This window comes from Orcinus orca, chromosome 19, assembly GCF_937001465.1.
Source record: "Orcinus orca chromosome 19, mOrcOrc1.1, whole genome shotgun sequence".
Classification (NCBI taxonomy): domain Eukaryota; kingdom Metazoa; phylum Chordata; class Mammalia; order Artiodactyla; family Delphinidae; genus Orcinus; species Orcinus orca.
Window position 1 is genome coordinate 10,077,127 of NC_064577.1, and position 16,120 is coordinate 10,093,246.

The 16,120-nt window shown below is 54.6% G+C and overlaps 1 protein-coding gene across 1 annotated transcript in view; it reads left to right on the top strand.

The window, feature by feature from the left end:
- Positions 1-16,120, top strand: part of PITPNM3 (PITPNM family member 3) — a 91,476-nt gene that overhangs the window by 46,355 nt on the left and 29,001 nt on the right. The window contains exon 4 of the mRNA XM_004267011.3: positions 954-1,001. Within this exon, the coding sequence (XP_004267059.1) occupies positions 954-1,001 (48 nt within the window). The remainder of the gene's footprint in view (positions 1-953; positions 1,002-16,120) is intronic.

Genomic DNA, 16,120 nt, shown 5'->3' on the forward strand with positions numbered 1-16,120 from the left:
ATGGTTGGTGTTTTTCAACTTTTCCATAAGGAACTTGTGTTACTTTCATAATTATAGAAAAAAGCTTCTCATCAAAAGGAGGAGCTATTGCAATAGTCCAGGGAGACGGGATGGAGTTCTGTATTTGGGGAGTGGTGTGTGTGTGTGTGTGTGTGTTTGTGTATGTGTTTGTGGGTATTTGTGTGTATGTATTTGTGTGTGTGTGTACGTGTTTGTGTGTGTGTTTCATTTATTCATTCAACAGTTATTGACTGAGACGCACTGTTTTAGGCCTGGAAACACACCAGTGAACAGCACAGAAACCCCTTCCACTGGGGAGTCCAAATCCGGTGGAGAAGGAGAGAGTAAGGAGGAGAGAATGAGGCAGATGGCCCCAGCACTCTGTGACTGACTGAAAGTGGGGACGAGGCAGGGAAAGGGGTCACGGGTGATTCCCAGGCTTGGGGAGAAGGTGGTGCCTTCACTGAGGTGGGGACTTGGGAACAGGGGCAGTTCCAGGACGCTGGTGCGCATGCGCCACCTGCTGAGCTGAGGTCCAGGAGGCGGTGGGGGGCGTGGGTCAAGGACTTAGGAGACTAGAGGCTGGCCTAGAGGCGGAGATTTCCAGTTGTCTGCAGGGCGGCGGTGACCCTCAGAGATGAGAGTAAGTGTAGACAAGGGCCACCCCAGACAAGCGGCTGCTTTATGCAGGTGGGCGGAGGTGAGAAGGTGGCCAGGACACGCCTCCCCAGGCAGTGGCATCAGGGCTCGGGCTTTGTCGTGTAGAAAGGGTATAAAGAGCGGAGAGCTGGGCGTGGCCGGGGCAGGGCAGGGCGTTCCCTGGTGCTTACCTCCAGCCCTTGGCTCCGGGAGGGGGCAGCTGGACAGGAGGGGCCAATGGGGCCACAGTGGCCTCCCAGGGTCTGGCCGACAGTGATGCGGAGTCGGCTCACCTCTCTTCTCTTCTTCTGCAGGAGAAGCGAACGTGCCGTGCACATCCAGCATCCTCCAGGAGAAGCAACGTGAGTTAAACCTGGCCCCCAGGAGTCTTTCCTTTACCTTGGATGGGTCCAAGCTCCTTGGGCCGGGGGACCCCTCATCCACTCAGGTGGTAGGGTCTTCGCTACTGTGCGGGATTGGAGGGCCGGGGCCGCTCTCTGCCCCAGGAGCTGAGCTTCACGGGTTCCCAACTTCCTACACGCTGGGCAGCTCGGGGGTCAGGGCCAGAGAGAGGGGCCTGAGGCTGATGGGCCAGGGGGCTGAGCTCAGCAGAGCAGGTGGAACCATGGACAGCCTCGTGCGTGGTCTGCCTGTGGGCAGAGGGGGGCACCGGCAAGGGGAGCAAGCCCTCCTGGGCCGTTGAGACCATCTCTCTCAGGTGACACAGCTTCCAGGAACCACAGTTGGTGACACGGTAACCGAGGCTGTGCCCGGGGTCATGATCCTTCCGTCCCATCACTCAGAGGCCCTGTCTGCAGAACGGGACCTCCCAAGTCCTCGTGTCCTTCGTCTGATACAGGCGTCTCAGATTTCCTTCTGCCTGTGTTTTCTCAAGAGGCCGAGCACAGGGTTAGACCCAGGAGAGACTTGGTAAAGATGTCAGTTTCTGGCACAGTGACCTCAGGGCATCTTCCCTGGAGGTTTGGGGTGCATTTGATGGGCACTCTCTGAGCCGGACGTCTTTGCTGTTGGCAGTATTGAGTTCCGCACGAGGCCAGGGCTGGGGACTGGGGTCTATGTGTGTATCTGGGGGAGGGTGGGCTCAGAACTTTCCTTCCTTCTCTCTCCTGCTCTTTTGGTCTGTGGTTGCAGCCCACTCTGCCCACCCCCTCCCCAGGCTGAAGCCTTTCTCGAGTTCTTCCTCCAAGCTCTTCCATCCGTTAGCTAACAGGAGGGGTACCTGTAGCACCAGCTTCCCATGGCCTGAGTAGGTGCACAGGCCTTGGAGAAGGTTTCGACACTTCAAACATCCGGTGGCAGTTCACAGATGAAGCCCCTCAGGGGCTGGGCGCCATGAGTGTCTCTGAGAGGGGCGTGCCCCCCACAAGACTCAGGCCATAAGTGCGCCGGGCAAGGGGAGGGGCAGTGCAGAGAGGGGGGCAGTTCTCTCTCCTGTGTCCTTACGGGATGTGAGGAACCAAGTTCAGCAGCAGCGGGGCTGGGTGTTGAAATGTACCCACGGGATTTTAATTTATAGAGGTGACTGAGTGAAGACGGGAGAGATCCAAGCCATGGACCGAAGAATTTATTATTTACACTTCCCCAGGGCAGGGGCCACGGGGGAAGCACCAGGTTTGGTCGGGGGGGGGGGGCGGGTGTGAGGCGGGCAGAAGGGGCATGGGGCAAGCCTGGCCCAGAGCCTGGATTGTGTTTTCCGTGGGAAAGGCACGTCAGGGCAGGGGAGACAGCTGAGGACTGGCTGGATTGAATAATGTCGCAGGCTCTGGGCCACAGGGGCGGTCTCTAGTTCTCGGGCACCTGGCCCCAGGGTGATTTAGGGCAGGGGGCGGATATTGGCCTGGGGTGTGGGAGTTAGATAAAGGAGGTGGTTGGAGCTGAGGACCCAGGATTGGTTGGTTTGCATGCTAAAGGTGCGTTCTAGGGTGAGTTGTTTATTATCTCTAGGAATTCGCATGGCCTGGGAGGGGCAGTCTCTCCCTGGCCAGCTAGGCTGCCCCCAGAGATGTCAAACATAATAAAATAAAAGCTTAACACAGGATCACATTCCTCAGGAATGTGAGAGAGGAACCAAGCCCAGATCACTCCTTCTGGGCCCCTAGGAAGAAGAAACCACAGCGGCCTCAAAGTGAAAAACACGGCCACCTGCCGCGGGGCTGTCTCGGAAACGCCAAACCACAGCTCTGTTCTCCACAGACACAAATGAATTGATCAGACGTTTGGTGTCTCCTGGACCTGGTTGGGGAAGAATGCATGTTTAAGGAGAAACAAAGCCTTTTTGTTTTCTGTTTTTTACACCACGGTTATAAATTTTAGTCAGAATGAGATTGCCGGCGGCCGTCATCCACTTCTCCTCCTTAAGGATAGTCTTGTGTAGTAAAGAATAACAGTAGATGCATGGGAGAATTTCAGAGCTGAAATGGTCATTGAGGTCAGTGATTGCCAAGCCCAAACCCAGCATTTCTGACAACGAGACAAACGGCAGTCCTGTAACGTGTTTTCCCAACACGTTGAATGCATTCAGTTGAGAGAACAGCTTCTTATCCCGCACTTTGGCCGTGTCTACACATCATGGCATTCAGATACTTTTTCTCTGATGGAATGACGGTGGTAGTTGATGGTGATGTGTGTTTGTCATCCCAAACCGGCAAAATAAAAGTCTGTGACCCTGAATAAAAACAGAATAATGGCCATGCCTGACAGTTATGATGCGCTCCGCCGTTTATGTCACACCTCTGTGCATGTCATCTTATTTGATATTTCCACTCGGTTTTCAAAACCTCACTAAAAACAAGGTGGGAAGTGGTAAAAATTGCCCTGGACCGGGAGTCAGAAAATCCTGGGACTGGTGCTATAGCATCTGAGCTTTAAAGGTGTCAGGCCTGGGCTCGAGGCCCAGTTCCTCCATTTACTCTCTGTGCTTCTTTGGGCAAGTTACCTAACATCTCTGGGCCTCGGTTTACTCCGTTGTGGAAAGATGATCGTAATGTCTGCTTCGACAGTCGCTGAGGGCATAGAGGTAATGTACGTGGGTGCCAAGGTCTGCACCTCACAGATAGGAAGCATTGCGCGGTTCTCGCTTATTACTGGCTTTTGGATGAGCCTTGGAACACCTGGTGCAGGCGCGGGGGTGAATCTCGGCATCTTACAGAGCCCAGTCTTGTCCCTGCTCTGCTGGTCCTGTGGCTGGCTCCGTTGTCACTGTCACAGTCTGAGTCCCCAGGGAGCCCTCCTGAGCTGGCCACAAGGGTTGGGAGTGCAGGAAAGGGGCCTTCCAGGGCCTCCCAGCTCATGTGCAGGCATGGGATTGTAAGGCCTCGTCTGCAGTGACCGTGGGTGGGGGACTCCGGGGGTGTCCTGGCATCCTCCCTCCTCTCCCAGGCAGCCCAGCCTTCAACCTGCAGCTGCACAGGTGCGCTGACAGCCTGCTGCCTCTGGCTTGTGCTTGCTGTTTGGAACCAGACCTGAGGAAGCCTAGGGAGCCAGTGCGGAGGGGCCGGTGGAAGCAGAGGGGAGAGAGGGGCTCGGACCGGGGCGCAGGAGACCTGGGCCCCCCACCCCTCCAGCTAGCTTGCTGTGCAGCCTCAGCTCCTGCCTGTGGCCGGCCTCCTGGCCCGTCTGTGCGTAGAGCCCCTTCTAGCTCTGACATTCTAGCGCTCTCTGAGTTTCCGTCGCTGCCTCTGTCTCCTGGTTTCCTTTGCCTGCACGTCTGGCTGCTCTGCCGTGTTCACGCTACTCCACAGCAGAGCCCACATTTACAGAGCACTTCTGGCACCTGACGTGGTGCTGGGTGTAAGGACTCGGGGAGCTTACTACCTGCCCATTGAACCTCGCTCCTGTTCTTCTGTGCAAAGTGAATGGCGTCATCTTCCGCAAACTCACGCCAGACACCTGGGCGTCCTTCTAAGCTTCCCCTTCTCTGCCACCTTCCAGAGTCAGATCAGACCCCTGAGAGCATCCGTTGTACCCCCAGCAGATCTCTCATACCTCCACCCACCCCATCCCCCACCCCTTCTCCAGCCGAGGCCGCCATCTTCTCTCTTCTGGATGGATCCATCCTCCCGTGCTGGCCTCCCTGCCTCCGGTCTCTCCCACTTTGGTTCTTCCTCCAGAGTGTGGAGGCCTTCGCGGGAGGCAGACCTGTCCTCACGGCCTCCTGATGCCCTCTAGTGATTCCTCTCCAATAAAGGACGAGACCGGCCTCCGCACGACCTACCTGCCCACCTTCCCCCCCAGCCCTCCCCTTCCTTTCCAGACCGACTTCTAGAAGGAGCGTGCAGACTCCAAGCACAGTTTTCTCTTAAGCTAGTTGGAAAACTCGAGCAGTGCATCCAGCCTCGTGGAGGCGACGCTAGCAGCCCGCTCCACAGCAGATGGTAGGAAGGACTTGGGGCTCCAGAGTGAGTCCCTTGGGACCCAGCCCTGTCGGCCTCTGCCCTCTACTCCATTCATCGCTTCCTGGATCAGGGAGCTGGGTCCGCCCCTCCCTGCCAGGACCTACTGTCATCACAGAGGAGGCTGAGGGCACAGCTGTTGGCTCAGTGGGTGTAGTAACTCTCCTTCCTCTGTCCCCCGGCTCCATCTCCAGGGAGGAGCAGACTCTCCCAGGAGAGCCGTGGCTGCCTCACTCTCTCCATCCCCCCTCCCTTCCCCTCTCAGCAGCTTCACAGTGTGCAAGGCGCTGCACACTGATCTTCATGGCCACCTGGATGCTGGGAAAGGTTGCAATCATTACAGCTGTGTCACATTGAGACGATAAAGACCAGGGGTAAATAACCTTCCAAGGAAGGTGCTCACACACAGGTCTCCATGCCCCTCCATCTCCAGTCCCGTGTCTGGTCTGAGCTCCCATTTTCCTGAAGTTTCTCCTTTCTGGTCACCCCAGGTACCTGGGGAGGTGCCCCATTGTCCCCTGTGTCACACAGGTACCCCCTCCAAGAGCCAGCTCCACGAGCCCCCCAAAAACTTGGGGTCCAGGATGTGCACAGTAAAGTGCAAGTTGGAGAGACTCTCTCTACCTCACGTCCACCTGTGTGTGTCGGGGGGCGGGGGGAGGGTGCAGATTCCAGGGCAGCAGGACTTGCTCTTGGGCCCTCCGAGTGGGACCCAGTCTGTGTGGAGGACAACTCGACCTGCACATGTGACTTACACTCGTGGTTGTCAGATGGCTTTCTCAGGGCCAGTGCCAGGCTTCAGATGCAGGGGTGGGGGCAGCAAGTGATGCCCGCAGTGTGGGGAGGGTCTGCCCGTGGCCACGCCTGTTTGTTAGAGCGGGCTGAGCAGTGGGTCTCTGAACTTTCTCTCGTCCTCGACAGTGGTGCAGACCGAGTCCCAATCCTGGCCCCAGAAGGACCGTTGATTCTTCATCCCAGACGGAGCCTCTACCCTAGGCACCCACAGAGCCCCGATTTGTCCCAGGCTGTATCCTGGCTCCAGTCCCTGGTCCTGGACTGAGCTTGGCTCCTGGACCCCAATAACTGTCAGAAAAACCTGTGCGGTTGTCCCACAGAGGCAGAGGGGGAAGATGAGGATGCTTTCATGGGGGTGTGGCTTGACCTCACGTCCCACTGTCTGGGATTAGGGACCAGAGGAGCCGCTCTGAAGAGCCAGACCAGCTGCCAAGGGGCTACCCCTCCCGCATGCCCTCGGCCCCACGGCCTCCCCAGCAGCCCCCTGCCCACGGCTGGCCTCCCCACTCCTCTGCCTGGTAACTGGTGTCTTTTCCTGGCCTGTGTGGGCAGCTTGCTGAGCACAGCTGCAGACGGGCTATGTTTAGCGGCTTTAATGAGCTCAGGGTGGCAGACGTCCGCCTTGGGAGCACTTTTCTTGCGTGCGCGCGCGTATGCCTATGTTTGGCACGGTCCGTTCGTGTGTGTGTGCGCGCACAGGGAAACGTGTGCCTGCGCATTTGTGTGTGTGCGTTAGCGTGTGTGTCCAAGCGTCAGTGCAGTCATCTCCACAAGGCTTCGTGTGCATCTGTGTGAGTCTGTGCCACGTCTGCATTGCCAGGGACGTGTGCAGCTTCTGGCACGTGTAGGGGCACAGAATAGGAACAAATTATTAGTTCATTCGCTTGTTTGAAAAATATTTAATGAGTCTCTTTTATATGCCAGCACCTTAATAGTCTCTGGGGATAAAATGGAACAAAAACAAATCCAGTTCCAGCCTTTAAGGATCTTTCAATCTGGGGGTTGGAGGAGGGGAAGACAAATGAAATAACCACAAAACTAAAAGTATAAGGATTAGTCCTAGGACACAGAAAGCCATGGTGCTTTCTGGAGGAGGAGAGTAAGAAGGGAAGGCCCCCAGGAGTAAGGAACACTGAGGTTTCTGTAGGGACTGTCTGGGCACAGAGGGTGAGAGGAAGAGTCCAGGCATAGGGAACAGGATGTGCAAAGGCCCTGTGGCGAGAGGCACATGGGATCCTTGACAACTGTCAAAAAGGCCGACCTGGTTGAGCTCAGAGAGGGTGGGGCAAGTGGTGGGAGAGGTGAGTGGAGAGTCGGGCCTGTGGGCAGACCACACGGGCCTTGGTCAGGATGGGGAAGCCGCAGGAAAGGACAGTGTAGGCTGACATGATAAGATTTTTGTAGGGCAGTTAGAGTCTAGTCATGATTCGGCCGGGGGTTCTCGCAGGAAAAGGAAGGTTCTCGAGCAGCCTGACTGGAGGAGAGTCCAGCAGGGGTTTCTTCAATCTCAGGTAAAGGAAACCCGCCAGGCACAGGACGATGCCCTGGGCCACTCCCAGCCCTGAAGGTCGCTGCGTGGAGAGCCTCCCCCTCTGTCCCTGCCCCACCTGCGCAGGAGCTTGGCCTTCGGGAGGGACAGCCCGTGGTGAGCCGGCAGGGAGGGAGCCTCACTGGGGATGGTGGAGGTGGATCTGGAGGGGCGAATGGAGACCTTACTGCACAGTCCACTGACTTATACATGAACGAACCACCTTTTCCTTTATTTTTCTATAAGCCCCTTTGTAATTTCGACTCTGCATACCCATCCAGCTGGACTCGTGACAGAGCCCCCTCTGTGATTCCAGGGGTTCCCTTTTCCTCGTTTTCCTGCCCTTGTTCCAAAGCCCCCAGGGGTCGTTCCCGCCACCCTGGTGGGGAAACAGTGTGTGCACGTGCAAATGTGTGCAGGAAGATCTCCATCCACACTCGTGGATGCTGTGGGGCTCCGGGCCCCAGCCTGGTACTCCCTTCCGTCCTGGTCTGCCTAGGGGCCAGGCTCCTTGGGGCACAGGGTGGCCAGACCGTGAAAATCACTCTGTCTCCTCCTGGACTTGCGAGAGTCCCCCAAGCTGTGAGGGCATCGCACCTAGTTCTGTCTCCTCCCCTCAGCCTGGGGCAGAGGGTGGGGATCTCTTTTTAGTCTCAGGGAACCTCTGTCTCCTCAAATCCCTTTCTCCTGGGGACAAAAGGGCTTTTAATCACCCTGCTATGTGCCCTTTGAAAAAATTCTTATTTTTAATCTGTCTTTTGAGTAGATAGCACATGTACATGTTATAAAATTCTAAAGGAATGAAGGTGATGAGGGTTCCTCCCTCTCCCCAGAAGCCATGATTGTGACTAGGTTCTTCTAGAACATTCCAGAGATATTCTCTGCCTATATGAGCATCTCCCTAAATATTCATTTATATATATATCTTTATATATACCCCACACAGATGGGAGCATTCGGTGCCTTCCACTCTGTACCTTGCTTTTCTCAAATAACAATATATCCGGAGTATTTTACTATCTAGTACATTCAGAAGGGCATCATTCTTTGCAACGGGTGTGTCATATTTCATGGTGGCCTAGTTTATCGAACCAGGCCCCTATTTATGGGCACATAGGTTGCTTTCTGTGTCTTGTCTATGTCTTAGAAAGTGTGGCAGTGGTTAGTGTTGTACCCATGTCATTTTGCACATGGACTTGGAATTGCTGGGTCAAGGGCATTCTGTATGTGGCATGACCTTGCCAAACTGTCCTCCACAGAGGCTGTACTGGTTTTCGCTTTCACCCGCAATGAACGAGGAGAGGCTGCTTTCCCACACCCTGGGTGGCTGGGTGTTGATAACTGCTAAGGTGAAAAAAAGGCGTTTTAGAGTGATTTCAGTGAGCGTTCCTGCAGTTTAGGTTCTAAGGCTGAGCACCTTTTCATATGTTTAGGGGCCCTGCCCCGTTCCTTTTCTGGAGCCCATGTTCATTTTGAGGGGATTACCGTTGGGGAGTGTGCTTTGGGGTTCCTTTGTGGGCAGGCTTGACAGGGGTTCCTTAGCGGGTAGGACCCAAAGGTTCAGGCAGGCTTCTGCTCCTGACAACCGCCTCTCTTCCCCTTTCCCTCCCTGCCAGGGATGGCTCTGCTGGCAGAGCCAATATGGAGGCATTTAAAAGACTGACAAGAACACCCCATTCTTAACCCCCTCCTTTGTGGGGTGATGCTTCAGGAGGATGAAAGAGCCCTTGCCGGGTGACCTGGGTTCAAATCCCCACCCCTTCACTTAACTTCTCTGAGCCTCAGTTTTCTCATCTGTAAAATGGGCAGAGCACCCCTGTCCTCTCAGGATGAATGTGAAGTTTGCCTGAGACACTGGGCGAGGACTAGAAACTCAAGACCCATCTGAGGAAGACTGCATTTATTACAGAGAGTCACCAGATAGGGGACGCCAAGCCCTTCTAGCATCACTGTGTAGTGGCAGGAGAGGTTCTTATGGTTGTATATCTGAAACCTTCCCTGGGCCTGATTCAAGATGGGGACGCTGGGTTCCCCCAAGGGGAGTGGCTCCTCGGAGCTATCCCCAAGCTCCCTTGGGGTGGCCAAAAGTATGTTTTCAAGAGGCAGGATCTGGGGCCCAGACCCTAGCAAGGGACAGGACTTGGTGGGGACAGGCAACTCTGGGGGGGGCTAATTGGCCCCTGGGGTTCGGCCTCATTAGCCAGATAAATCCAGGCTGACTTGATTGGCTTCTGACCCTGAAAGGCTTAAGGAGTCATAGGAGGGGCCTCGGCCTCTAGATCCCACAGCCCTGGATGAACATCCCCTGCCGGCATCCCTGCCCAGTGACCACTTATACTCCTTGCTTGTACAACCTCCTGAAGGGGAGAGAATGCCCTGCCGCTGGGCCAGCACGGGTCACTCTCGTACTATTGTAAACATTTCCTTAGTTGTGCTGAAATTCCGAACTCTTCAGAAACTATCCGCACCCGCATTCATCCCGACTCTGTCTTCTGCTCCTGTGACCCAAACATGGCTCAGCTGGGATTTGCAGGCAGCAAATGTCCCATAGAGCCTGCTCTTCCCCAGGCTGGGCCCCCTTCCACAGCTTTCCTGCCCAAGTTATTGGGCTCCAGATGTGCCCTCAAAGTGACCTGAGCTGCAGGGAGCAGGACGGGGACGTCCCCTCCTCATTCCATGGTCTCTAGTGTGCGCAGCCTCAGAGGCTGACTACCTTTGCGGGTCCCATTACCCTGGCTCAGGCAGTTTGCAGCCTTTGGTCATGTGACTGGGCTGGGTCACATGACGTAGGCCTTGATCGCGCGACCCTAGGGGCTTGAGAGATCCTTGAAGGCACCTGCTATATATCTGATTCATCTTGGTACTTCCAGCCCGGACACAAGTTTGGGCAATAACCAACGGAGGAGGAATTGGCAAGTCATATCAAGTTGGATTTTTAACCCAAATGCAGGATGGTGATTCACGCATCGTGTTTCACATTCGTTCTTTCCTTCCATAAGCATGTCATTTCCTTTTTGCATTTCCTCATTTGCTGTCAGCTCCCAGAGCGCAGGGCATTTCACTTCGTTTTGTCTGTAGTGTTTGCACTTAGCAGAGTCAGGGGTAGTAGCTTGGTGAAAATGTTCTTATCGTAAACACGACACAAGCTTGTAGTGCATTCAATGGATGTATTCATAAATAGTGGTAAACTAAAAGAAATAGGAGTTTGCTAGAGAAAAATTGGAAAATAGAGAAAAGCAGAAAGTTAAAAAAAAATCACCCATTGTTCCACCATCCAGAGAAACCACCTGTAAACGTTTTGGTGTGCTTTTCTTCCAGTATCAGGCCTCCAACCCACCCTCCACCCACTCCACCTAGATTGCTGCTTTTGCATAAAGCCAGGGGCTGGGGCACCGTGGAGGAGGGTGGCCTGGAGTCTGGCTGGTGAACAAAGTTGGTGGCTTTTTAATTGTCCTCTGGAGCCCTCAGTGGCTGCCTAGGTCAAGGGTGGGGGGGAGTAAGGAAGCGGGGCTCTGGGCCCCCCAACCTTTTTCAGTCAGAGCCGTCCACTTTCACCTGTTCTGCAAATCGGGTTTCTAAGGAAAATTTCACTGGGCAAAAGATTTCACTGTTTTAAAAAAGTTTTCAAACCATCCAGCGCGGGCCCATTCTTTCCCTTGCTTCGCACTGTCCCGTCCGCATCGTGACCCCATTCATGAACCTGCACTCCTTGAGCCGCTATGAGAGCTGCGGGTTCCAACCTGGTTTGTCTTTCTGCCAGTGTCCCCTCCTCCCCAGATGCCCTAAGCCCTTGGCGCTACCTTGGGCTCCCAGCCCAGTGACCCTACCCAACAAGCAATGAGGTGGGGTTGGCCAGAGATGTCCAAGTGAGCCTATCAGGGCTCTGGGGGACCATTGCTTCCTTTTCTAAGGGTCCCCAAACACTTGTTTGTTAATTTGCAACAGGTCTTGCCTGGAAATTGACATGAAGCTCTCTAGATAGAATCAACCGCTTTGAAAATCCAGGTGACATTTGCCACCTGCCATTTCTTGGTTCCTCTTCCTTCCTCTGGCATCCCTCAAAGCAACTCACCCATCATGCCTGCAGGTCCCGTTAGGGTCTCAGAGTCTAATTCTGCTGCGCATGGAGGCTTGAGCTCACACAGCATGCTTGGACTCATGGAATCTCCAACTGCCTGACTCCTAAGAGGGAATGAGGTCTGACCCCCTCATTTTGCGGTCGTGGGGAGGGTGCCCGAGGTCACCCTCTGACTAGGGAACTCATTTCCCATCCCAGGATTCTGTCCATGCCTGTCTCCCGTGTGTGTGTCCTTCTCCATGCGGGTCTATCTGGGGGATTGGGGCCGTGATCTGAGCCTCCTGCTTGCGGCTGACTGAAGCTCTAGATCTTCCCAGACATTTCTAGGTATATGTCTTGCATCTCACATCAGAGCAAGATAGCCAAGCCATTGGGCTTATGCAGACACACACGTGTGTGTGTGTTTGCCCATGCATGTGCTTCCATGTGCTCTAAAGGATTAGATACTTTTGCAGATACGTCTCAGGACGTGCCATGTGGCCTCAAGCTGGGCCCAGCTCTGCTCAGTTGACCCCAGGAGTGACTAAGAGAGGTGGGGCGACTGCCAGGGCTGGTAGAATGGAGGGTAAAATTGAGGGGTCAGCTTTAGCCCGGGGGCACCCCCAGCACCCACTCCTTGTGGGTCCCAGTGGCGGGTGGCAAGGGAGATGGAGTCTTCGGGCGAACTGGGTGATGCTTTGCTTAGGGTGCCGAGTGCGTGAGTGCCGACCTTGGCTTTTATCTTGAGAGGAGTGTAGCACATCAGTAATTAGAAGGGATGACCATGATTTGTGCCTTTCCAAGGATGTGATTAAGCAAGAATAGCCTCCATTCTTCAGGCGGCAGGAGGCGTCACGGTGAGCTGGGGGTGGGGGTGGGGCGCTGGTCCTGGTGCTAGGGCTGGCAGGGGTGCTGGGAGCAGGCGTTGCAGTAGCTGGCCTGCCTCAGAGCTTGTCACAAAAACATTGTCACAAGAACAGTTGTGGGCTCACCCCGCCCCAGATCTGGGCACGGCAGGGACCCAGCCTGAATAGCGCCATGCAAACAGAAATGAACAGGAAGTGGGAAGAAACAGGCAGCCTGATAATGAGGTCCTGGGGCCCCTGGAATGTGGCTCCCCACCACCCAGGAACCCACGCCAGCAGCTCTTGTCACCAGAGGCTCTGGGGAAGCCTCTAGGGGCAGAGTGATAAGGCCCCGGCCAGGATGCTCTAGAATTCCTAGAGGTTCCCTGATACCACTTTCCCTGGGGACTTTCAAGAAATGTGCCTCCTGGTGGATGACGCTCCCCTGATCCCAGCTTCTCCTGGGGGTTTGACAGCATAGAGATGTCTCATAGGTCATGTGTACCCTGGCATCTTCACTTGCAGTAAGTTTTCACAAAAATGTCATGCTAGGTCCTGACCACTGGCACCCTGTGAGATAACCGTCTCTGCCTGAGTAGATCTGAGAAAGCTTTCCAGAGGTGGTGACAATTGAGCAGGTTCGTAGGTTAGGTAGGAGTTTGCTGGTCTGCAGAGGGAGGAAGGGCTTCCCAGGCAGAGGGCTCAGCATGAGCAAAGGCATGGAAGAGTGAAAGAGTTGTGTCTTGTGGGTGAGTCAGAGCCAGTGGCCTCAGTCATTGTGGTGGGAATGTCTGGTTCTTAGAAGAGCAGAACCCTTGTGGGCAAGGTACTGGGAGGTGGGTTCTAGGCTGCCTTTCTGTTGGTCTACAGAGACCTCTTCTAAGACTGAAGATGGGGAAACCCTGGTCCTATGAGTCAGCTCTCAAGGGGCCAGAATCGAGATCTGGCAGGCGAGGTCTCCCCACCTCCATCTTCCAGAGCAAAGCATTTCTGGCTTTTGTGCATTAAAAGGAAGCAAGTCTCCATCTTCAAACAGCCTGGGAGGCCAGACTCTTCCCCTTGGCTAGGGAAGGGGTGAGGGATGCTGAGGACAACCCTGCTGGTCTCCCATCTCCACTGAGCCAGGAACTGCCTCGGCATCATTTGTGGCCGGGACGCAGCACAGATTTGATGCCCAGGGCATCACATGGGCCCCAAGGGAGCTGGCCACAGGAAGGTCAGGGATGCGGGTGCTCTCAGTCTGTGTAATCAGTGAGGGTGCAGGATGCAGTCCCCACATACTGGAGGACATGGTACCCAGGAGATGGCAGGACCCTCATGTCTTCCCTGCAACTTATTTATAGCCTTGCTATGGTAATTTGTGGCAATCACAGCATTTAATTCTGTAATCACACTGCAAGCAGGCATCCAGCCCAGTGAGGCTGGGGAGGCTGCCAGGGCTTAGGGAGGGACTTGGGGGCAGGGCAGGAGTGTGGAGGCGGTGATGTCCCCATCAGCCTCCAGCCCCACTGTGTCAGCTGTGGCCCTGGCTCTGTGCTCCCCGATGCACCCTGGATAATAGTAATAATAATAATAAACTACTAACCCTTATATAGCACTTACCATGTTCTAGGCCCTGTCCTAAGCACTTTGTATATATGGGCTCATTTATCCTCATCACCACTCTGTGAGGTAGCTCCTGTTATTATGCCCATATTCCAGATGAGGAAACTGAGACACAGGGCACACAGCTGGTAAGAGCCTAGATTTGTACTCAGGCATTCTGGCTCCAAAGTCCATGGTCCCAACTAGGTTTCTCCCGGCCCCAGAAGTGAGGGGTCTCCCAGGCTGCCCGCCCATATCCTCAGCTCTGCCCAGCTCCTGGTTCCCCCTGGTCCAGCTGCCCAAGGGCTGCACACATGAGGCTGCACACACCACGAAGTACGGTTGCTTCCTCCTGGGGAAGCGACACTCAGCTTCCCTCCTGGACACTCTCGGGGTTTCCCACTAGCAAACTTTCACGTGCGGTGGGAAGAAGTCTCGGGGGCTTTAGTCTTCAGGATGTCACATCAATTTGTGCTCCTGTTTTTTCTCCTGCAGAATGGGGATTGTCTTGTCTACCTCACTGGAAAGCTGTGGCGATCAGGGGGATGGGAGGGGAGCCACTTTGTCAAGCATCGTCTTCTGCTGAGTTGGGGCAGCTCACTCAGTCTTTAATTAGTTGTGCGGTTTGGGGCAAGTGACCTTGGTTGTTCGAGCCTCAGTTTTCTCATCTGTAAAATGGGGCTAATAATAAGAGGACCACAGCTCAGAGGATAACTGTGGGGACTAGTTGAGACGGTACCTGTAAAGCTCATTGTGCCTGGGACATAATAAGTGCTCAACAAAACTGAGCCATCTACTGGTGTCTTTTAGCGTAATCCTGTCCTGAAGGCAGGGCCCAGACCTCTTCTAGCCAAGCCCAGGGCAAGGTCTACAGGATGTTCCAATTAAGGCAGAAGAGTCTGAGCCACTGAAGGAGTCTCAGTAAGTGCAGGGCAGAGTCCGGCCTCAGAACAGGTTTTTTCTCGTCCTCCTCCAAGCCAAACCTCTCCATCATTTGGGAAACGATTTCCTGTCTGTGTGGGCAGCAGCTCCGAGCTCATAAAGCAGTTACCCTTAGACCAGGGTTGTGTCTGTGAGGACAGAATATTTCAGAAATGCACTTGCTGACTGAGAAAAGCTTCTCACTTGGAATTCTTTGCACGCTCCCTCCCCTGGGGCCAGTAGAGGCTGAGAAGATGTTGACTTAGAAACATGTTGGCCAGGGCTCTCGCCCACGCCTACTGCAGGGTTGCCTGTAAAGCCCCTGGGAAGGCCCCTCCCCAGATGTGACTCCTAGTGGGTGCTGCAGGCTCGTGGCGGGGGTGGGGGCAGAGTGGGAAGGAGAAAGGGCCATCCTGTCTAGAACCGGGTGCTTTAGAGGTGAACCGCTTGAAGGCAAACAAGTGGCTGGTTCACAGTCTAGCTTTGTGGTTCAGCCACACAGAGAAAATAGTATCCTTCTCATGGGGAGAAAGGAGAGGTGGTGAGGATTCCTCAGTGTGGCCGGCATCACCGGGTGGGCCATGAGGGAGCCGTTGGATGTCTTGGAGGCGCCTCTCCACCGGAGAGCCCAGTGCCGTGACATTCAGAAATGCGGGTGTTAGATCAGATAAACTGTTCTGTAAGGAGACAGATAGTCCATAGTTTCGGCTTTGCCAGCTGTAAGAACTCTGTGGCAATTACTTAACTCTGCTGCTGTGGCACAAAAGCAGCCATAGACAATACATAAATGAAAAAGTCGGTTGTGTCCCAATAAAACTTTATTTACAAAAACAGACGGCGGGCCAGATTTGGTCCACGGCTGTAGTTTACATGTTAGAGGAATGAGAGCTCAGCCAGGGCTGGAATCCGAGGAGCGCTTCCTGGAGGAGGACATGGCAGCCGAGAGAAGCAAGAAAAGCATTCCTGGCAGTGGCTGGCTTCACCCCAAATCTCGTGTGTGACGGTGAGTGTGCTCCTGGATGCTGGCCTTGCCTCTCGGAGGATCCACCTTCCCTGGACCGGCCTCCCATGATTTAAGGCCTTGCTGTCACTCCGAGCGCTTCAAACAGACCTTTAAAAAATACTTTACCCAGCTCCTCTAGTTGTTTTCAGAGGGATGCTTGGCCCAAGTTTCCCTCCGTAACTGGTAGTCACCAGATGGCATTTGTCCTGTTGCTCTCGCATTACTGGTGAGGAAGAGAAGAATAGTTCCTTTCTGGGACACCCCTCCTGGCCTCAGGGACAGACAGCATCCATGATGGCCTCACACTGCCGGCCTCCCTTTCTTTTTCTTCCTTTT